Source organism: Tribolium castaneum, chromosome 1, assembly GCF_031307605.1.
Source record: "Tribolium castaneum strain GA2 chromosome 1, icTriCast1.1, whole genome shotgun sequence".
NCBI classification, from domain to species: domain Eukaryota; kingdom Metazoa; phylum Arthropoda; class Insecta; order Coleoptera; family Tenebrionidae; genus Tribolium; species Tribolium castaneum.
Window position 1 is genome coordinate 8672187 of NC_087394.1, and position 23101 is coordinate 8695287.

General features: G+C 31.5%; 2 protein-coding genes across 3 annotated transcripts; both read left to right on the top strand.

Annotated features, from left to right (window-relative positions):
* Window positions 1-14215: 14215 nt before the first annotated feature.
* On the top strand, window positions 14216-16591 carry LOC103313194 (uncharacterized). Of its 2 annotated transcripts, none has more exons than XM_064358581.1 (6): window positions 14216-14374; window positions 14425-14496; window positions 14541-15618; window positions 15673-15964; window positions 16014-16174; window positions 16221-16591. In XM_064358581.1, exons 1-6 carry the CDS (start codon window positions 14323-14325, stop codon window positions 16528-16530), a joined length of 1965 nt encoding a protein of 654 aa, XP_064214651.1. In that variant the 5' UTR covers window positions 14216-14322; the 3' UTR covers window positions 16531-16591. The 2 variants fall into 2 exon arrangements, with proteins under 2 accessions (XP_064214651.1, XP_064214650.1); XM_064358580.1 differs by having other exon boundaries at window positions 14218-14374; window positions 14541-15624.
* A 242-nt stretch (window positions 16592-16833) lies between these two features.
* Window positions 16834-17527, top strand: LOC103313207 (uncharacterized). Its single transcript, XM_015978423.2, has 3 exons — window positions 16834-17065; window positions 17115-17275; window positions 17322-17527. Exons 1-3 carry the CDS (start codon window positions 16904-16906, stop codon window positions 17380-17382), a joined length of 384 nt encoding a protein of 127 aa, XP_015833909.2. The 5' UTR covers window positions 16834-16903; the 3' UTR covers window positions 17383-17527.
* The last annotated feature ends 5574 nt before the right edge of the window (window positions 17528-23101 follow it).

Genomic DNA, 23101 nt, shown 5'->3' on the forward strand with positions numbered 1-23101 from the left:
TGTTTTTGGTTTGTGGACTTTCAGTCGATCTATCGGATAATAAAAACAGTAAAAAAGTTATAGACCGATTACACACCGCTGGGTCACTCTGTAAGTGTTTTTATTACTTTGGATGTTTTTTTGACAAGTTGTATCAAATGTAAAATCTGCTACAATAACTGTCCAATTTTTTTGTCCACAACTGTACATAATTATACAGTGTGGTCCCGATGTGACCTGCGGAAAAAATTCTGGGTCATTAGAAGGATCCAACAAGTCCGATAAACCTTTTTTTTTAGGTCAAAAATAATGAAGATAAATTAACCCCTATTCACACACATTTGATGCTACTGATCACAGTCGTAGTCAGAAATTAATTGTAAAAGTGCTTCTAAGTGAGTTTTACTCATAATCACCTATTATCTAATAGAATTTATTTGACGTGTTATAACGGACCACATGTATATTCATGCAAAACTAAATTTTCCTGGATTTAGTAGATAACATAAAATTGGGGCATTTGATTACGTACAAAAAATTAAATTATAAGTAGTGCTTGAAGTCCTGCACATACAGGGTGACTCATTGATGAAGGCATCCATTTAAATTCATTTAAATAAATTAAATGGCACTTCAAATGGGAATTTAAAGTGTACGTCTTAAAATTATTTTGCCTTATACACGGCATTTCATTTTTACAGTGCAGCCTTTAACATAGTTTTTTTAAATGGCACCGCCTATATATTTGTACAAATTTAAATTTGCACTTTTTTAGGCTGTATAAATCAGTTTAGTTTTTGCAATTTACTTTAGCACATTATTAAAAAATCGTAGTGCTCTTGGTTTTTGAGATATCAAGGTGAGACTTTGTCCGTAGGTAAACAAACATCTGAGGTATCTTTGACAAAAACCATACATTTGCATTGTAGCATCACTTTGCTGGGACACATTCATTTTGGTAAATTTTGAAAGACCATAACTTTTCGCGTAAAATACATACCTAGAAATCACATCTAGACATAAATTTTAATAAAATTTTGACAAAAGATTATTAAATAAAAATGACAGAAGTTTACAATGGTAAACTAAGTAAATAAAAAACCAAGATATCACAAATCAACAGCGATAACATATCACTTGCAGTTACAAAATTGTTTCTTCTAATGTGTCATGATCAATTCTACGAAAAGCTATTATAATTCTTTCTTGTATATTTTCTCTGGTAGTGCCGTCGTTTTTTTTTTCATTTTTATTTAATGATTTCTTATCAAAATTAAAGTTTATATGGTAGCGCTCAGCTCCGTTTGCGTGTGCGTCATCTGACATTTCTGTCACTACGTTTACATAGCAGGGGCATAGCGGTGACAAACTATCAAATATTTTTTGAGGTTACGAGGTGTTTAAATTATGAGTTGTTACAAAAAATACAGATTCACAAAACAAGAACTAACAAACGCAGAATCAAAAACCTAACGAAACGCAAATCACAAATCACAATAAACGAACGGAAAATACTTGCGATTAACACCGATAACACTTTCGACAACCATGCGACGACGTCTATAATTTACTGTCAATGTCAGGTTGACAAATTCGTGACACTTGACGGTGTTGTCGAAGTGCACATGTAAATTAATGTTCAAGGATACCACCCTTAGATACCCCTTAGTTGTTTAAATTTGCATTGTTTTTGATAATTTTTTTACAGCTTTGTGTTGGTAATGAAAAAATGAAATTGATGACGCACACGCAAATCGAGCTGACCGCCACTATATCTCGATGAGATAAGCATGCAGTTTACATAAAAAAATTATTTTCACAACAAAATCAAAACGTCACGTACAAAAAACGCCAGTCTGATGTTGTTATGTCAGAATGTATTGTTTTACATGACACACTGCGTTGGTATCCAAAGGATTTTATTTGCATTTTTCAGAATAACGGAGTTAGCTCTGAAACTATCAACTTTTGGAAAACATTAAAGAGATGAAAAAGACGTAAAATGAGATATTGAATAATAGTAATAAAATACAGAAGATGCTATTTGAAAAAATTAAGTTATGGTCCTTCAAAGTTTGCCAAAATGAATGTGTCACAGCATGGTAATGCTACAATGCAAATGCACAGTCTTATCACCCAAAAATACCCCCGACAGTTATTTACACACAGATAAAATTCCAACTCAATATTCCAAAAACCAAGCACACTGCGATTTTTTAATTATGTGCCTGCAGACGCACAAAATTGTAGAAAAAATTAAATAACTTCTGAATGGTTAAAGCAAATTGCAAAAACTAAACTGATTTATAAAGCCTAAAAACTGCACATTTATATATGTATAAATATACAGAGGATGCCATTAAAAAAAACTAGGTTAAAGGCTGCACTGTAAAAATGAGACACCCTGTATAGAGCAAAATAATTTTAAAACCTGCAATTTGACTTCCCATTTGCAGTGCCATTTGATTCATTTCGATATCTTTGACAGTGTAGGTGCAATCGAGCACGCCCGCATAAATGACTCACTCTGTATAGCTTTTAAAAATTTGAGGTCTACTAACTTTTTTTATACATTTGAAAACAATCTAGAAAGCTCAAATACTATCTCAGAAATCCAAAAATTTTCAAAGAATACTAATTATTTTGAAAACGGTTAAATTTAGACATAAGAAAAACTGAGCAATCTAAAAACGCACTAAAAACACAGCTTTCTATTTAAAAGAAAACAGTTTATGTCAATTATGGCTATATATTGTAGCTAAATTATGTACAAAATATTTTTAATGAAGGGTGTTTACGGAAGATCTGTATATTTCTTATTTATGCATTACTGTTTTCTCTTTTATTTAAAATGATTCAATGGAAATAGTGGGGCTATGTTTCAAATAAAATACCCGGTCCAGCACAGACATGTGTTTATTTAAGAGGCGTTTTCGGAATAACTTATTTCCATAAAAGTTTTGTTATCCATTAGTGAGTAGAGGAATAAAACGCCTAGTACATCTGAAGAGTCTCTCGAGCAGGGTTCTAGTGGATTTCAAGGCAGGTAACAAGACTGGTTCAGTCCACCTACGCTGATTTGGTCAGTTGGTCTCGCGGTCACTGTATCGCATACCGCGTTTCTAAATTACTCCATTTATTTGCCATTTCAATACCCTTCTTCAAACAGACAAAAATCCTCGGAAACAAATTGTTTTCAGCCGCTCAAGGCTACAGCATGTAAAACACGTTTGTTTAACATTGACTAGAAATGTTCGACAATTTTCCATGGCCCAATCTTATCGCTAATGTATTCAAAAACCGAATATTCGCCAGTCAGTGTGGGACGTTAAGACACCAACTTCATTAAGTTTATCACTGATCCGATTACCACAGCTGAGAATTTCCCCGTTCTATTGACGTTTCTTCTGTCTTTTTCGCGAGATTTTGGGCAAAACGGTCGAAAAAGAGACGCAACTTCCTCAGGTGGAGAGCGACTTAATATCTAAATCCCCGTTGTGTGGTCATTGAGAAGTCAGTGGCTGCTGCAGGAGGCTATCTTGATCGCAGTGAGCTCTATATGACAGTTGAAGACTGAGTCAAAGCCTACTGAATGTTTCGATGTCAGATGAAGATAATGACTTCGCAATTTGTTAGTTATGTGTTGGACACAAAGGGCGCATTATTCCGGAGAGGGCTCTTATCGAATTTGCTTTTTTCTGTCTTTTTGACTCAACAGTTTTAAACAAAAGCCCATAAAATTGTGATTTCCGGTTGTTAACTTATCTGATAGTGATTACGACAATGATAAATTGCGGCCGATTATGGCCGCTCTTGCACAAGACTAGTGCGCAATGACCTATGATGTTCAGTGGCACTTTTAACGGATGACTTGATTAAAAAATGGACGCTATTGTGTTTCTTTTAGGTCATTTCCGGTTGTTGTTAGTTTATGTTACCCTTTATTAAAAATATATCTGGTCGGTTGTATGTAGTCATCAGGTTTTTGCCTTTTCATATTCATTATGTAAGGCTAAAGGGGAACATGTTTTAGTGTGTTTCTAAGCCGCAAGGTGGCGCGGAATTTATTTTTCTACTGTGTTTTTAACCATTCAAAAAAAGTTTCAGGCTCATTATTACTCGTGGACCACTCTGTATAGTTTGTAGAAAAGGTAAGTGAAACAACACATAAACAAAAATAAGAGACGTATCAATGTAAAGCGGAACATAAAACTGACAGAAATAAGAAAATAATGCGGCAAAAATGTAAAAGTACGTAAAGGCGCCAAATTGTAAACGTACTTTTTGTTTTGAGAGAAAAAGAGATGAATGTAAGGGTAAAACATAACTTCAAACTTTAGTGTTGAATCCTTAGATGATTTACTCCTTAAATTATAAAAAAAATAAACGAAAATATTTTATTTATCTCTAAAATTTCTTAGTTAACTGAATTTGTTTAGTAAAGTCCCGAAAAACATTATTAATAAAAATCATGGCCACTGCGAGTCCAGTAGGATTTGCGCACGTCCACTATTTTTGACTAGAAAATACACAAATTTGGTGATTTTTGGAGAAATTATGTCCATTTTCCACCCCGGATCAGGTGTAACAATTTTTCTATGAAAAAAAAGTGTAGAAAAGGTAAGGAAACAACACGTAAACAAAAATAAGAGATTGAGAGAACACACAGGCGTATAAACGTAAAGCGGAGCGTAAACAGAAATAAGAGAATAATGCGGCAAAAGGTAAAAGTACGTAAAGGCGCCAAATTGTAAACATAAGAGCACATCCTAATCAAGGTAGAAAATATTTTTTGTCTATCTATAAAATGTAATGGTGGTTGCTTAAATTTTTTTTTGAAGTGCTCGAAATTACCTACCTAGTAACTTTAGGAAGAAAATTTAAATTATAATCGCGTTCAAAAAAACTAAAGAGAATTTAGTGCATTACATTAGAGAAAGTTCACTAGCAGGAACTATAATTTCTGAGATTTAAAGATTTTCGACGTTAATTCTTCAAAATCTATTGTTACCTCAGTCCGAAAAATATAGGTATACGGTCGAATTTTTTTTAAATTAATGAGAAATACTATTTATTATAATTTAAAACATCATAATGTAGGGTAAAGTGGGGCAGGTTTAGACGACTTTGAAAATTATTTTTAAATTTATTTAACCCAGTGTTTTTTATAAATTAGTATTGAAATTGCGTTTCGAGCTCATTATTAAGATTTTGATTTTTTGAAGTTGTCCGAAATGGTTGTAATTACAGAAGTTTCGAGTAATTTTATTAGTCAAATTTTTGCAATTAAAAATATCCATAAGTACCTACTACCACTTAGACTAATTTCAAAAAATCATTTCATAATGAGCTCGGAACACAACTTTAAACATTTATTAATAAATTATATATTAAACGAGAAGTCATTTAAGAGCGTAATCTTTTACAAAAAAAATCGCTGTAGTGGGATGCCACCTAAATTATTTTTTTAATAATTCGAAAACTAATTTTCGAAAAAAATACATTCTCTGGAAAATGGTCACATTTTTTAAAGTACTTGATGTAATTAGTTTTTTCGTAAGATAGAGTTTAGGAACCAAACGTTTGGTTTTATACTTTTGGCCTAAAAAATAAGACACAAGATTTTTCTCATTATTATTTAAACTTTTGAAAAATAAGGAATACGCATTTATGCTAAGTTGTAATTATAATAATATTTTTCCAAACTATAGACAGCATCCAAGATTTAAATATTAATTAGATAGTGTAGACATGTAGTCAATTTTTTAGTGTTTAGAAGAGAAAACTGTCATAACTTGAATCTATTTAAATAGAGTTGGGCGGAATTTTATGGCCTGTACTTTTTTCTACTTGTTGAAGCTTATATCAACCAATATTTTTAGCAATTCCAAGCTAATGAAACAAGCTATAAATGCAATTTACGTTAGATAAAATTAACTGTAAATCGTCTTCATTTTAATTTATAGCCTATAAATAATTATAAGCAATATCTCACAACATCGGTTGGCGGCTTATTTATTCATATTTAAGTGAATACAATAAATTTATAAAAAAATCTCATACCTACGGTTAATTAGAAAAATGTTAAATTCATAATTAGTCACATTATTGACGCCCACGCACATGACTCAGGTTTATTGTAAATTACTTAAGAGCTTATTATCAGTCATTTTCAAATACAAGTTTCACAATCATGCGGCACATGTTACAAATTGGAATAAAGAAAACCGCATTTTCTCCGAAGTCCTACTATAAAATATGATTAATGCTAAAATGGAACTTTTTAAACGACTCATCTTTCCGGAAACGTATAAAACACCGGACGTACAAATAATTTTTAAATAAATATTTGAACTGAAATAGACGGATATGTTTCAAGTTATGGTTGAGATAATATTTGGTTTTTCTTATTCTTTTTTGTCTATCTCTTAACTGTAAGCCAGGAATGTATACACAGTGCGTACACATACCAGGCAAACAATACTATACTGATCTTTTCAGCTCTTATACACGCTATTTTGTATAAAAATATTTGAATCACCCTGTATGGTATCCAAACTAAACGCAAATAATGCCTGTCGTGTAAACGGCTTTTACTAACAGTAAAAAATCCAATACAATTTTGGAACAATTGCTTTATAGTTTAATTTTTATCTGTAATTTTTGCTGAGTAAGAATTAGTTTGCTGAAAGTTTCTTTGTTACATTATGAAGAAATTCTATTGATGAGTGAAACAGTTAAAGAGTTATTGTGCACAAAATAATACAAATGTTGGTTTGACCATGACGTTTGACACTCAATTAAAATTTTTCTTTTGTATTTCGTGTACTCGTGTAGAGAAATTCTCAAGATAAATAAAACGAGAAAAATGTTTTGTCAGGACAATTTCACAATAACTTAGTGTTTAATAGTGAATAAGATTCTTCTCACTTTATTAAACTTTTTAACAATTTAATTAAACGTAACAAAACAAAAAACAATGAACATAAAGAAGTAGATATAAACAAATAAAGCTGGCATCACACAATAGCTGTTTGAAGTGATTATCAAGTCAGACCCCTCTTTACTGTGCCATCAAATTAAAAACAGCTGAGCAATGACAATCAATGAATGAATGAAGTGGCTGAGGTTTGATTGGACGGTAGTTAGTAGCCAATAACAAAGTGGGTCGCATATCGTTGCTAGGATACGAGGCGCGTGTGTGGTCTGTCCCGTAGTAGTATCGACCGTCAGAGTGTGCTATTTACAGGAAGGTCGATCCAGAGTCACAAAACTATTGCACTAACAATAATAATGACAATAAATAATATACTATTACTCGTATACAGGTATTTTTTAGTTGCGAGTAACGTACGCATGAAAATCTTATTTTATTCGACAGTTACAGAAAATAGAAAATTTTTACTCCTGCTTTATGATTATTATCATTCAAATTAGTAATATACATGATATACACATTATACAAAGTCGCTAAAAAGTATGGATACAGTTAAATATTATCAAAACTTATTAAAATTTGGTGTATGCCTAAGAGTATACAGAATGCTCAAAAACTGGCGCACTAACTCAGTGGTACGTTATTGAGAAGCAAGTGCAGATTACGGGAAAAATGTTGAAAAAATTCCTAAAGTTATATTTTAAAAAATCTGGAGCTACAAACTTATTGTGTTAATTTCTTTAGTTTTCATTATTTTTTTATATTTTTATGTTTCATACCAGGTAATCGTTCCGTAACAAAACGATGAATAATTATTTTAAAATTTACTATTAGATTTTAGCAGTTTTTTAAATTTAAAAAAATTAAAATTCATCCAAAAAATCACAATGTGTAGATGTGCCAACACTGGGAATTATTTCCTAGGAAACCGTTACAAAAATAATTTATTTTTATTGTTGCTCAAATTCTATTGAGATCAGACTGTTAGACAACGTTGCCACATATCATTTACCTAAAATTAGTTATTTATCAATAACTTTAATACAAAGAATTTTTTTACTATTTTTACCATTATACGTAACCACTTCTCTACCACACACCATTAAGTTGGTGCGCCAGTTTTTGAGCACGCTGTATAAAAATTGTATTGTTTCAGATGTTTATTAAATTTCTATCTCAATTTGTTCTTCGGATACAAGGCTAACTTGATTTTTTTAAATAGTAACAAGGGTCAAATTTAATATTTTTAATATTATTGAGAAGAGCATTTTTTTTGAGTTCTATGGCATAACACATGCATACCTTAATTTAATTGACACTTAAAAAACATTTTAAAAATTTCGAAAAATGTAAAATTTTGTTAGTCTTGAAAATGTTGTCTTTACCTATCGCTAGCTCATTAACCAAAAATTAAGTAAAAGTTATAAATGATTGGTAAAATAACACTTTTAACTGAAAAAGAACACGTTTTAATTAAGGAATTTTAAACACGGAATACTTGATTTTGATGCTACAAAAGATGTTCAAACTGATTTCCACTTTTTGGCTTTCTGTCTCCATGATAAACCAACATGAGAATTTTTTTCGCTCAGTTTTACTTAAATGTACTATTATTAAATTATAATTATTGCACCCAAGTTTAATTTTTGGCTAATATACAAGTGACGGATATCGCTAATATCAGTATTTTCAAAGCTAACTTAGTTTTGCTATTCCAAAAAATTTTTGCATTTTTAATTTTTTGCCATTTAATAAAAGTAAAGGGTGGGTATTATGTTACGTCACTGAATTCAGAAAAAAATTCTCTTTTAAAAATGATTTTAAAGTTGACCCTACGTGCCATTTAAAAAAATTAAGTTAGCCTTGTATTTTCAAAATAAATGAAGATAAAAATTTGAAAAAGCTCTCAGATGATAGAATTTAAACACTTTTAACCGTTTCCCAAATTTCAAGGTTTTCTTTTAAACCGTTCTGAAAATATTTAACTGAAGGTATCCATACTTTTTAGCGACCCTGTATAAATGATTTTTTTTAAAACGGGAGACTTTGGATTGGTATTTCAGAAAATAAAAAAAAAATTAAAACACCTTTTGTGTTTTACCCTCTTTGTAATACAAAACCACCACTTTAATATTTTAAATGGAATAACCTCTCTTGTTATACCTCAAATAAAAGGTATTTTGTTTCCAATAAAGTAAGCCCGGTGTTTTGTAAAACTGTGATACTTTTACAATTTTTATTAAAGAAAAATTAAATGGAGGTCACGAAATGGCATGAACGAAGTGAGTGTCATGAGAGTGCCAGATATTGCGAGTTTCGCAATAAAGGGTGATTCTTAAATAGACCGACACAATTTCATCACAACTTTCCGAGGATAAGTAGAAACAATCTGCAGCACATTTACGCTTTTATTTCATAGGGGTAGAAATCCCCTTAATCCGTGCCACTTACGGCGCTCATGAGCTGTAGTAGAACAAAATGTGTTCGTTTTCATCATGAATATCGGTAATACACAGTAATTATTGTTACATTGGTCAAGTACATTGTCATCAAATGAATATCATGCTTTCTACTAACTGTTCTAATTCGGAAATAAAATTACCGTTAGGGGCGCCACTGAGCTAGGTCGAAAACAGTAACCATAAATGGCGGGAAAATGTTTATTCGGATATTTTGAGCGTTGTACGAATTTTGGGGCTTCACAATTATTACATTGCCTATGCGGAATGATTATTGCATCTTTGAAGCAAGAAACTTATGTTGACAAATGAGAGATGACGAGGAAAACACGAATAACGAATGACTATTTGGTTCACTTTCTTTACTGGAAAATTATTACAAAGACATTGAAAAACCTACCTTTTGGCATAATTTACGTTTAAATGTATCAGCAGTTGTTAATCTTTATTGTAGTTTTGTAGATTTACCGCAGCATTTCATGATTTTTTCAGTGGAAAATTCTAATCTAAAATTCATAACACTTCACTAATTTATTGGTTTCTTGAGCCAAACTTTGTGTTCGCTGTGATCCATTACTTATAATCTTTAATTAGACAACTGTTTGATAACACTTTGTAAACAAAATTTAATTATTTTTCACTTTTTATCCACTTTCAAGTTCCAACAATAAACACATTATACCATGAAAAACTACAGAACCAAAGTCAACGCTAGTATTTACCACCACGTACTTTTAAAGTAATTCTTTCTATTGTAAGTAATTAACACTATACACGCAAAATTGTTGAACAATTCATTAAATGTCAGTTAAATGTGGCATTACAAAAATTTCTTTACTGTTTTCGACATAGTTCAAAAGTCATCACCAGAGGGCGTCTAGTTAATTTTATTTCCGAATACTACTTTGGAGCATACCAGTGGCGTACGCTTGATTTCCAACATAAAGTGGTGATTCTAAAAAGGTTTTTACTTTTTTTCCCCAGCTTGTAGTCACTCATTTGATACTACTATGGGTAGAAGCTTGTCGGTCTATTTAATATATAATATATCACGCTGTATATTCAGATAAAACCACCAACAAAAATTTGGTGCCAAAAGACATTACAAAAAAATCATGGCCCTTGCGAATCCACTAACTAAAAACTATAAATTAAAAATACAAGTGTCCGTCATATTGGACATAGCATATTTCAAATTAAAAAAAACTCAATAAACTTTAACAAATGAAAAAAATATATACAGTGAAGATGTTATTTTGCTCAACATTGCCGTTTCTATGAAACTGTTTGCAATGCATTGACATGGATTTTAAAAAAATTAACATAGAATATACAATTAATAGTATTATGCGTGTTATGTAATGTTCAGTAAAATTAAATCTTCACCATATAATACAGACGATCTAAGAACTCTAATAATGCATTGATTAGAATTTTTTAAATTAAAAATAAGATTATTAGTAAAATTATGTCTCATGTAATGTTCAGTAGTTCAGTAAAATAAAAACCTCAGTGTGATATATAAAGTGTATCAGAAATACGTGTCTTTATTTAAATAGATAGGTAACAGAACTCAACAAATAAAACAACTTTTCTATGTGTAATTTTTCAATAAAAAAATTTGCAAGTTTACTTAAAAGATAACATACTGAAACGTGTACCCGCCTATGGATACAAAAATAAAAGAGTAGAACTATTTTCGTTGTGATAGAAACGAACAATTTAAACAATTTAACTAACTATTAAACAAACACTGACCGGCTCGTTTGCACAAAATAAAGGAGGAAAACAATTTAAATTATAAATAAAAATTTTGCAAAATGTTATATAGAAAAGTTGATTTATTTGAGGAGTTTTATTAGTTACTACGTGGTAAAATTAACACACGTATTTCTGATACACTCTGTATTTATAAAAACAATTCATTGATCATTTCTCTCGGAGTATTTGGAAAAGATGGCCACAACTTAATAATTTCCTTTCTTGCGTTTTTCTTTCCTTTTCCTTTTAACTGTTTCATATTCCCTGAGACTAAATCAATAATATTCATCACCATGCATCTCAGAATCAAATTCTTTTTGCATTTTTTTTCTTATTTTTCGTTAGTTTTGGTTCTACTGTTTTAAGTTTCATGTTGTGTTGTGTACTGGTAAAGTTAATAAAATTGCTTTCTTGTTGATGAATTCGTTTTACGGCGACACCATGAACCATGAACAGGCAACAGCACTGAATGCACTTTTCAACTGTTCTTGCGTCCATATAAAACCACAAGTTTCTATACTTTTCCGTTTATAGTTATTGATGGGCATCTAAAAAAGACCAAAATTATACCTATAATACAAAAAATTGCTAATAACTATAAAATAATATACCTAATAATAAAAATAAATAAATAAAAATTAAAAAATTTAACGATATGCAATTTTGATGATTTTTTAACAGATCTATGTCGCAATTTGGCAAAAGTTTTTGAGTCAAAGCCGTGTTGGAAATGATAAAAACGGTTTAACAATGTTTCGGGTTTTAGACAGAATTGTTTCATTATACGGGAATTTGGAACTGAAAAATGACCTAACACGTTTTTGAAAATTCCAGAACATTGACTTCGTTACTTTAATTTGGAGAAAAATCAACACTGATTTTTGATCAAATTGAAAAAAGTGCTGAAACGCTTGGAGGAAATGTTTTTCAACCTTATTTGCTGTTTTGTGTTTTCTGACTTAAGTTTGTCGGCTTTTAAACTGATTTGTGTGTTTTAAGCTAATTAAAATTAATTTAAATCAAATTAATTAAATTTGAAGTAAAAAAACGTTTTATTATATTTTTTAATAACAACACAATATTACAAATTTCTATCTTTTTACAGTATTTTGCAAATTTTTCATGGAAACGTTCTCCTAGTTATGAGGAAAAGATTAGGTACTTTTGTACCTTTGTTTTTTTCAGCATTTATTTTTCTTTTATTTTACGTTATGTTCTGATGAAGTTAATAAAGTTTAGCTCTTCTTGCCGGATCACTTTCTTCCTGATGATGTCGGTTTAAGAGCCGGAAAAGACCGAAAAATATATTTAAATAAATTCCTAATTCCAAATGTTAATTGGCATCTATCCCAGTTTTATAAAAAAAGTCAGGTATTTAGAATATTTCGTATGTAGTGGTTATAACATTTAAACAGCTCTTAATAACGTAGAGTCCAAAAATAAAAACCTTTGTTCTGATTTGCAACAGCAAATATATGAACTATAACCGAAAACGTCACAAAATATTTGAATAAACGAACTGTTACACCACCTATCGAATTGCCTCAAAATTAAAAGCATGGTATCTTCCCTACAGCCAACTCTCCCGGGCTTACCCTCTTAATTTATTATTTTTTATTAACTACTGCGCATTCGTAATTTAACGTCTCCCATTAAGAAAAAAAGTATTAGGTTAATAGAAAATAATTATTAAATTAGCAACTTTGAAGAAATGTATCGACTTCAGGATTTTTTTCGAAATTTTTCGTTTGTGTTTTTAAATGTACGAGTAACTAATTGGTTTCTAAAACCATTCGAATCACCGAACGAAGAGGTGTGAAATGAACTGAATTTTTTTGTTTTGTTCCAAAAATTTAAAGTTTTTCAATTTATTTTTTAAAATTTTTGTTGCTTTAAAACTGTAAAGTTATATCAACTTTTTGTTTTGCCTTATTGCAGAAATACGTGCATCCATCCAATGCTCCGTTCACATGAACACATTTTAAAAAACTGCGAATGATAACGTTTACAAGTAGAAAAATTGCAAGGAATGCATGCAGATGCGTGAGTCATGTACTTATATAATTCTCAATGTTATATAGGGTTGAATTATTGACTGTGATGCTCGGACAGTCCCAACAAATACCATAAACTAAATATTACACTTTACTGCCACTAAATGTCCACCATGAAATAAAAATGTATACTATACGAGTTTATAACGTGGCCAATAACTTTTATATGGCATCTCCTTATGCCTTCAGAACGTTTACTTACCGCTGAAAAATAGCTGGTCTTGATATCATACCTACTGCCTGGATACGTGGAAGAATAAAACGATGGCAACTTTATCAACTTTAAGTACTTACCATAAAAATACTCTGCCTAATTTAATTATTTGTTGGTTGTAAAATTCATTTTTGTGCGATTTCGCAGAAATAAAAGCTGTTTTAAACGCCGCTGAGGTTTTATGGGAGATGCGCTTTTCAACAAGTGCACATTTTATTCAAGCATAAAATTTCGCTTAAAATTAAATTTCGACCTTCCTTGTACCAAGACATTATTTTCATTTTCCTTCGTGTTAGATAGCATTTTTTGATTAAGTACAATTTATTTTGACGTAACCTTCCAATGCAATGATACGAATAATGTCAAATCTTAAAGTTCATCTCGGAATACATCAATAGAGCAAATCCAAATGTAGGTTAAATGTTCCAGACGTGATCTCAACATAAATCTCTTCTCAGGACTTTTAAATGTGAGCAAATTTTTGGAAGTGAAAAAACTGCTCCTCTCTAAATTGTACGACTTGTTTATTAATTAAACAACGAAGTGAGTGCAAAAAGTACGTTCACAGAGACATTTATTACTGATGATGCAATTTATTGCTAATGGATGGCAACGTGTAGGAGGCAAAAGCTTATTGGACTCCAAACTGATCTGCATAAACATTTGTCACCGACTTCAAAACACTCGTTTCAATTCCATTTGGACAAAAAGATTGCTTGTTGATGCAACAATTTAATTATGCATTCGAACCGCTGTAAATATGCCAGTGGTGAAATTGAAAACAATTCATTTTTGCATTTACAAAATATTAAGAAACCTTTGAAATAACTGACACTGATTTATGTCAAGCAGGATTTTTTTGTATTTTTTTGAACTATGTTCTTCCTTCATCAAATTGTGGCACATTAAAGTTAAAAAATGAGTGGAGAGTGTTATGCCATAAATGTGGAAGTTGGCACACCGCTAAAAGGTTCGTTAATAACCCAGTTATATTATTTTCAAAAATTTGGAACCATGCAGGTAATAAAGTGATGGAAGCAAATTGTCCCGAGTTGATTCAAGACGGCAATAAAAATATCAACCAACTTTTGGGTAACGGGAACAAATTGAGTAACTGTTTACTAACAATTTTGCAGAATATGAGACAATGGTTTCGTCGGCTGAAAATAAATGCAACCAGTTGAAGAGCCAGCTTGAGCGCATCAAACAGTACTACAGCAGTCAATCCGAGGCCAAATTTCCACTCTCTTTAGATTCAAAAAAGAAGCTTTCTGTTAAAGCCAAAGCAACAAAAATGATCAGACAGAACTCCAACGCAATCAGCACCGACAGAACCGGTGCTGCTTTGGGAACAATCAACAACATCTTAACTGGAATTACCAAATCAATGCAAGTTCCTGATTTGCTCCCGAAAGCAAAAATTTCCGAAGTCCAAAGCTGCAGTAAATTGGAACAAGTTTTCGGCGTTGACGAGGTTACAATCAACACTAAATCGAAACAATCAATTCAACTCAAACCAAGAGGGAAAATAAAGAGCAAAGCAAAAGTTGCGTCAATTAGTTCTTCACGGAACTTCAAAAAAATGAGGAAAGCAACGACCAGTCTTCCCGATAAACGGCACACCAAAAGCAGCGAAAGTCAAATCCTTAAAGTGGCACCTGCTATAAATAAGCGGGCACGAAAAGTGGCAACTAAACCGAAAGTTTTTGAAGCACCTAGAAAGTCACTGGTTCCCAGCATTGTCAAACATAGTGCGAGAAATCCGGATTTGGTTGAAATATATCACAATAATGCTGTTAAACAAACCAAGTCAAGTGATAGTGACATTAATAAGAAGAAACCTAAAGTTGAGCCAGATGTTGAGGTGGTTCCGCCCTTAAATATTGGTGAAAATGATAACCAAGTTGATCAGAACAAGGGTGTGGTAAGCATTTATAAAAACTACACCTTGCCTACCATTTCTTCAAGAATGAAGCAAGCAGCAAAGTACTACATGCACTCGTTCAATATTAAAACTATACCGTTTTGTCTTTCCACTTCGACAAGTCCTAGCCACAATATTGGGATTAATATTCAACAAGTGATGAGTATGGTGAAAACTAAACAACCAGTCGGGAAATTATCACCAACTCTTGCCTATAACATTGGTTTGGCTGCGGGAAAATGGGAAGATAATCCTTTATCGATTTTGGGTTCGACTGTGACAACTAAAGCGTTTCCGTAATTAATATAATTTGCCAGAAAAAATATTAATTTGGGTGGTTTCAGATCACAGTGTCCCCTTTCTCGAAGTACGGTCAACTACCAACACCTTCAAGAGATTGCAAAAACTATACCACAAGACATAATTGAAGAAAATGAAGAAGTTGAAGACGAAGTTTCGCCTGAAACTCGCTCAATGATTATTACAGGCCCATCGGGTGATGTAAAAGTAATCAATAAGAAACAGACTATTTGGAGCGCTACTTCTGAAGAGAAAAGATGCACTTGTGTGGTCCCCAAAGGAACGGGGTTTCAACAAATCGTCAACAAATTTAATGGAATTTCTACAAAACCCAAAGTATGGGAAATCAACTAGTTAGTCTAGTTCTAACTTGTTTTTTCAACAGAACACTAGTGCGTCAGTTATTAAAATGAAAGAAAGAAAATCGGAACAAATTGGTTCTGGTGAAGCACCTCTCCAAACCGATTTCATGCCTTTGCACAACAAGGAGAGGAAATTTAAGGAAGTTTTGGGTAAATTACACGACGAGTTTGAGAATATGACAAGGTGAGTGATTTTTGATTAAATACAAAATCACTGATGATTTTCACAGGACTTATGATGAGTTGGTGAAAAGGAATGAAGAAGGTAAAGCAACACCTGAATGTCTCCAACAACTCGAAAAGTTGGACAATGAACTTAACAGTAAAGAAGAAGAAATCGTGATGGTCATGACGTTGTACAAAGAGGTGCTGGCTTTGAAGCAACAAGTGAAAACTCTGAAAGAACGTGCAAGTAAGGAAAGTGTTTCCATACATAGCCAGGTTCCGAAAATTGGTGGCAAAAATATGGAAACTGCGGGACTCTTGAATAAACTTCTGCAGAGGCTTCACTATTACCAGTCGCATTACAAAAAAACATAAATTTGTAACGAGAAATCGTGTGTCAGTGTTGTACTCTTACAACAGATAAATAAAGAATGGCAAAAAACTTGGTTTTATTAATTTTTACCTATAAAACATAGCGCGCAATTTATTTAGATACTTGCAACTGTTGAATAAACTTTAATTAATTGATATGTTAAGAAAGTGACATGAAATTTTTGGTGTTAAAGAAGTTATAATCATAAAAAAAACAACACAATACAACTCAAGTCAAAAGGGAAAATAAATCTTGGGCTCTACTATATGTGAAGGATTTCTCAAAACCTTCAAAAAGTTGCAAAAACCAATACCACAAGACATAATTGAAGAAAATGAAGAAGTTGAAGACGAAGTTTCGCCTGAAACTCGCTCAATGATTATTACAGGCCCATCGGGTGATGTAAAAGTGATCAATAAGAAACAGACTATTTGGAGCGCAACTTCTGAAGAGAAAAGATGCACTTGTGTGGTCCCCAAAGGAACGGGGTTTCAACAAATCGTCAATAAATTTAATGGAATTGCTACAAAACCCAAAGTACGGGAAATCAACTAGTTAGCCTAGTTCTAATTTGTTTTTTCAACAGAACACTAGTGCTTCAGTCATTAAAATGAAAGAAAGAAAATCGGAACAAATTGGTTCTGGTGAAGCACCTCTCCAAACCGATTTCATGCCTTTGCACAACAAGGAGAGGAAACTTAAGGAAGTTTTGGGTAAATTACACGACGAGTTTGAGAATATGACAAGGTGAGTGATTTTTGATCAAATACAAAATCACTGATGATTTTCACAGGACTTATGATGAGTTGGTAAAAAGAAATGAAGAAGGCAAAGCAACACCTGAATGTCTCTAACAACTCGAAAAGTTGGACAATGAACTTAACAGTAAAGAAGAAGAAATCGTGATGGTAATGACATTGTACAAAGAGGTGCTGGCTTTGAAGCAACAAGTGAAAACTCTGAAAGAACGTGCAAGTAAGGAAAGTGTTTCCATACATAGCCAGGTTCCGAAAATTGGTGGCAAAAATATGGAAACTGCGGGACTCTTGAATAAACTTCTGCAGAGGCTTCACTATTACCAGTCGCATTACAAAAAAACATAAATTGTAACGAGAAATCGTGTGTCAGTGTTGTACTGTTACAACAGATAAATAAAGAATGGCAAAAAACTTGATTTTATTCATTTTTACCTATAAAACATAGCGCGCAATTTATTTAGATACTTGCAACTGTTGAATAAACTTTAATTAATTGATATGTTAAGAAAGTAACATGAAATTTTTGGTGTTAAAGAAGTTATAATCACAAAAAAAAACAACACAATACAACTCAAGTCAAAAGAAAAATTAAATCTTGGGCTCTACTATATTTGAAGGATTTCTCAAAACCTTCAAAAAGTTGAAAAAACCAATACCACAAGACATAATTGAAGAAAATGAAGAAGTTGAAGACGAAGTTTCGCCTGAAGCTCGCTCAATGATTATTACAGGCCCATCGGGTGATGTAAAAGTGATCAACAAGAAACAGACTATTTGGAGCGCAACTTCTGAAGAGAAAAGATGCACTTGTGTGGTCCCCAAAGGAACGGGGTTTCAACAAATCGTCAATAAATTTAATAGAATTGTTACAAAATTTTCCCACTTAAGCATGGCAACTAAATGGATGGACGCTAAAAAATTTAACACCAAAATGGACTTTGACTGTAAAGTTTTTGTGTTTAACATCATTTAACCTTCAATTTGATGGAATGCCAAAACATTTTTAAACTTAAAAGTTTTAATTATTAAAATAATAAAAAGAGTGCAAATTCCGACAAAGACAAAATAATTCATTTGGAATACTCATTCAAGACAAAATTCTCTGCCCCAAGCTGGCAAAAAATTGAATATGGCCAATTCTTCAGTAGCACAAATTATTCAAGTACATGGAGAGCAAGGTAATTATTTAAAAAAAAAGTCCTGGAAATACACGAGTTGTGATACAAATATGTCAAAGTTGTCGCAGAAGCACTTTAAGAGAAGTCACTGCTATTAAGGATTGCAGAAACATATTCCAAATGTTCTTGAGAATGTTGTTTCAGATGGATAAAAAATCAGAATTTGGTAGAAACAAATGAATACGAAAATGTTACTTTCCAAAATAATGATTTTAACTAGACAAAAAAAAACATCACTCACTTCTTTTCAAAAATAAGAAAGAACTCTGTCGGTCAAAAGTTGGTGGCAGGAGACATGCAATGACTGGAAAAGCGTCATATTTATTATTTATTTAATAAATTGATGTATGCGTTGGAGATTATGAAATTCTCGAAAACGAGTAATTTAAAATAAAAATGAGATCTTGTAAAAAAGACTTTCAAAAGTACGGTTAAATTTGTCAAGGAACAAATGGTATTGAGCATACATGTTTGCAAAGGGTCTTGAGCAATTTGTAAACACCATCAAATATATTTTGTAAAGACGTTTGTTATCATCTCCGACTGAAAAATTATATCTCAAAGGTTTATTTTTATTAAAAAAAATATGCTTCTTGTCACACACCACAACTTTTGAAATAATGATTCGGTAATTCTGTACAATAACGTTATGTCTTGGCCAGCAAACCGCCTTGATTTAAATATCATTGTGTCATTTTTCCACAAAATAAAAAATTACCTTAGAAATCTTCCTCGGTGGTCATTGAAAGATTTAAAAAACAAAATAGCACATGTTTGGATCAATAAAACACCAGAACTTTCTGACAAATTCGTTAAAAGTATGTCAGCGGTAAGTTGAATCGTCATTAAAGCCAATTAAAGATGTCAAAAAATACTAAAAAGTTTTTCTTACTTTTCCTGTCAGATATCATTCCTGTTTTGCTTTGTTTTAATTTATTGTTAAATATAAAGTGCTTTAAAGTAGTTTTCAAATAGGTCATAAGTTACAAAATAAACGTACATTTCAATTTATATTTGTTTTTTTTAAATAAACATTCATTAGTTTGACGTGCATTTTCCTTGCAAAAATGTATTCGTCCATTTAGTTGTTAGGGATCGTAGAAAATTATCGCCAACTTTTGCCTATAACATTCGTTTGGCACTTTGGCTGGAAGATAATTCCTAAATTTCTGCAAAGGCTTCACCATTACTATTGTAAAGCAAAATTGTGTGTGTAACACTGTTGCAAGAGATAAATACAGGATCATCTCGTGTGACTTCAAGTGATTTGTTTCGTATTAAGAAAGTGACATGAAAATATTTCGCAGTATTGCCGTGACAATTACGATCAGTAAATTGCATCTAGTAAATACCATGATATTTAAATGCTCAACTTCCAGTAATAAATGATTGTGCACCATCAAGATTGAATTAATCATCGTAATAGGTTAGCGATGAGTGTTTATGGTTGATTTATAATCAAATCTTCGCGAGTTTAAATTCATGATCCAGATAATCTCCAAAAATAAGTCGTGAATTATAAATGTTAGACGAAATGTTAAAACACTGCCTGCCCTCAGGTTTCAGTGCTGAAAAAGGTTATCGTCACATCAGAGCAAAAATCATCACAATAAGTAAATTATTAGTCAGTGGGTGTTTGCTTCATCTTGTAGGTAATCTGATTTATTGTAAAGAACGCGAGTTATTTTTGAAAATGACCCGTTTAGCATTCTTGTCTGATACTTTTTAATATTTACACAATCCGTAAATCACATGTCATTACTCATGAATTGCCGACATTTAAACGAAAAGTCAAAAACAAAAATTATCGTCGGAAAGTTGTTAAATGTAAACACACGTTTGTTGCTGTTGTAATGGGCATAATTGTCACCCATAGGTGGTAAATTACAGGGCCGCCTTGCCGTTGCGTCACCAAGGGGCAGACCTCACACCATCAAGCCATCAACTATAACAGATAGTAGTTATTATTTATTGTGAACAATGGTGTCATCGCACCGTTCAAACTAAACTTATTACAATTTCAATAGCACTGTGCCTGAAATTTTAAATAAAATATTCCAAGCAAGAAAATGCTCAATTACTTCAATTGGAAACGATTGCCATTTTTATTTTGTTACGATAGTTAAACCAATCTACTCCCACTAGTCAAGTGCAGTATTTTAGAAGGTTGTGCTAAAGATTTTAAAGAATATTTAGCGCTTTTAGCACCTAATTCACGAAAAGACTAAATTACCTGAGTTGACATAAACCACTGTCCCACCAGAAAACTATTACAAAGAATAGACAAATAAAAATTTGCCTTTCGGTTGATTCATGGGAAATAAACAACTACATTTTTTGTAAACAATTTTCTCCATTTTTGTTTGTTTACTGTCCATTGAAAAGGTGTCTAACTTGTTTATGGCGACTTCAGTTAAGAACTCGTAAAAGTGTTACTCTTTTAGAAAGGCTATAACATAATTGTGTTTATTCATTTTGTCACATTTTTTTCGGAACTAATAAAAGTGAAAAATGTTGTTTTACTAAAAATAGCATAAACGTCAATTTTTCCTAAATCTTCTTTTTTTTGGGAAAATAAATAGTATAACAAATGTTATTTTGTTCTACAAGATCATAAAAAAATACATAAAACGTATTCAACATTTCGAAACAAATAAAAGTAATTAAAGAAGTAAAAGAAGTTAAGAAATTACGACATTCTTATTTACACCCTCGAATCTTCAACATTGAAAATAATAGAAAATTTTGCTTGAACTATATTTACTTAACAAACAATTATCAAGTATTAAATGTGATAATTTTTTAAACAAAATTTTAGAAGTTCCTTATAGTTCAAAAAATAAACAAATTAATAACAATATTATTGAATTAGAAGCAAGAATTATTGAATTAGAAGAAATCTTTCGAACTTGTCCTTTAATATTTATAGTAGTATTTATTTTGAAAATAAAAACTGCATAAAAACGGTATTCTATCTACTACTATTAAAAAATTTGCAAAAAAATATTAATTTCATGTTACCTGCAAAAAAATTAAAGAACTTTGTCTTAGACAGGTATTGTTTTAAGATCAGATTAACTGTAAAATTTAAAATATAGTTCATTTTGCAAGTTTTTCAAGATCAAAAAGCCGATGTTATTATCAAAAAGCTCTTATCAGAAATCAGAAATATGTTGCAACTTTGAGAAAATTATGACTATAGTTCATTTTAGCCTAAAAAAGACGAACATAAGTGCAAAAATAAACTTAATATTTAAGCAAAACATGCATAAAAAAGCACAAAAACTGAAAATATGCCTAGAAATATGCTCAATTTTTTTTTTAATTATTAAAGTTGCGTTCTGAGCTCATTACTAACATTTTTCGAAGTTGTATTCAGGGATTTATCTAATTCGTCAAAATTTTCTCGAAATGGTAAAAAATCGAGACCATTTTTTTGTAACCACTAATAAAACTTCAAATTAGCTAAAAAATAGCACAAAAAACGTTTTTTATTAAAAAAATGGCAAATGACCATTAAATAAATAAATAAAATGGTTTATTTGAAACAGAAAAGCTTAAAATCGACAAAAAAATACGGTGTTATTAAAATAACCTATTATTAACTAATTATTATAACCATTATTATGAGTTCCATCTATTTAATGATAATAGTCATTTGAAACTTTGTACACAGACCTAATTGTTAGATCCTGTTCAACTATTCTGTCTACATTAAAATAAACTGACCCTGATGGCACAAAAGAAGAAGCAGTCTGTAACATTTCTGATGTGACAAAAATGGCCAAATACTGATACTTAATAAAGAATATTTAAAAAACATGACGTGCTAATTATTTTTTCAACTTCAGTATAAGACTTGGGTTAGTTATTCTACCAATAAACATTCGGTTATAAAAAACGTTGTAAACGATGAAATCTTCAAGTTAAAAAATTATTACCCAAACCATTTTTTCAGGCATGTATTCTAGGTCAAAAATAATTACCTTTGTGTGAATAAAACTATTATTTGTTGCATTATTTTGCAGCATTTGTTACGAGAAAGTAAACAGATTTCAGACATTTCATACTTTCGGTGAGTAAAATCCTGTCTGTCGACGCGACCAAAGCAATATGCAATTCATTAGAAAGCTTTTAACCCTAATGTAGATTGATGTGAATGTCAGTTTTACACGCGACCGCCGCGTGCGTGAAACGAGGGTAGTGTACCCTCCATAAATGAACTAAACTGCAACACGAGCATAGTTTACTCCTTGTCGAAAAGTGATCATTAATTATTTGGTTATACACCACTTATTTTACGGTTAGCTCATCAAAATTTTAGAGATGAACCACTGGTCTATGATTCATAGACGACAAGACAGATGTCTTCGGGCATTTGGGGCCCCTAACCTGCCGTAGGATGACTCATTTCGTAACTCTTTGATTGCAATCTGCAGGCAATACATTACATGACAAACTAAATGTACGTGATTTCATTTGAACTATTCATGAATTTTAAAAGCTTAAACCTGCACTACTGTGTTGGAAAAGTTCGGAAAAGATGAAAAAAACAAAAAAATATTACCGGCGCTTACTATTACACAAAAAATAATTCCACTAACATAAAAAATAGGGTAGAGAAATTAAAAAACAAA

What these genes read in the sequence shown, in the direction of transcription:
- LOC103313194 (XM_064358580.1), top strand. Translation starts at nt 14,323, where the DNA reads ATGAGTGGAGAGTGTTATGCCATAAATGTGGAAGTTGGCACACCGCTA. An exon ending in GTGACAACTAAAGCGTTTCC is followed by an intron (nt 15,625 to 15,672) that starts GTAATTAATATA and finishes GGGTGGTTTCAG; the next exon opens with ATCACAGTGTCCCCTTTCTC. An exon ending in GAATTTCTACAAAACCCAAA is followed by an intron (nt 15,965 to 16,013) that starts GTATGGGAAATC and finishes TTTTTTCAACAG; the next exon opens with AACACTAGTGCGTCAGTTAT.
- LOC103313207 (XM_015978423.2), top strand. Translation starts at nt 16,904, where the DNA reads ATGATTATTACAGGCCCATCGGGTGATGTAAAAGTGATCAATAAGAAA. An exon ending in GAATTGCTACAAAACCCAAA is followed by an intron (nt 17,066 to 17,114) that starts GTACGGGAAATC and finishes TTTTTTCAACAG; the next exon opens with AACACTAGTGCTTCAGTCAT. An exon ending in GAGTTTGAGAATATGACAAG is followed by an intron (nt 17,276 to 17,321) that starts GTGAGTGATTTT and finishes TGATTTTCACAG; the next exon opens with GACTTATGATGAGTTGGTAA.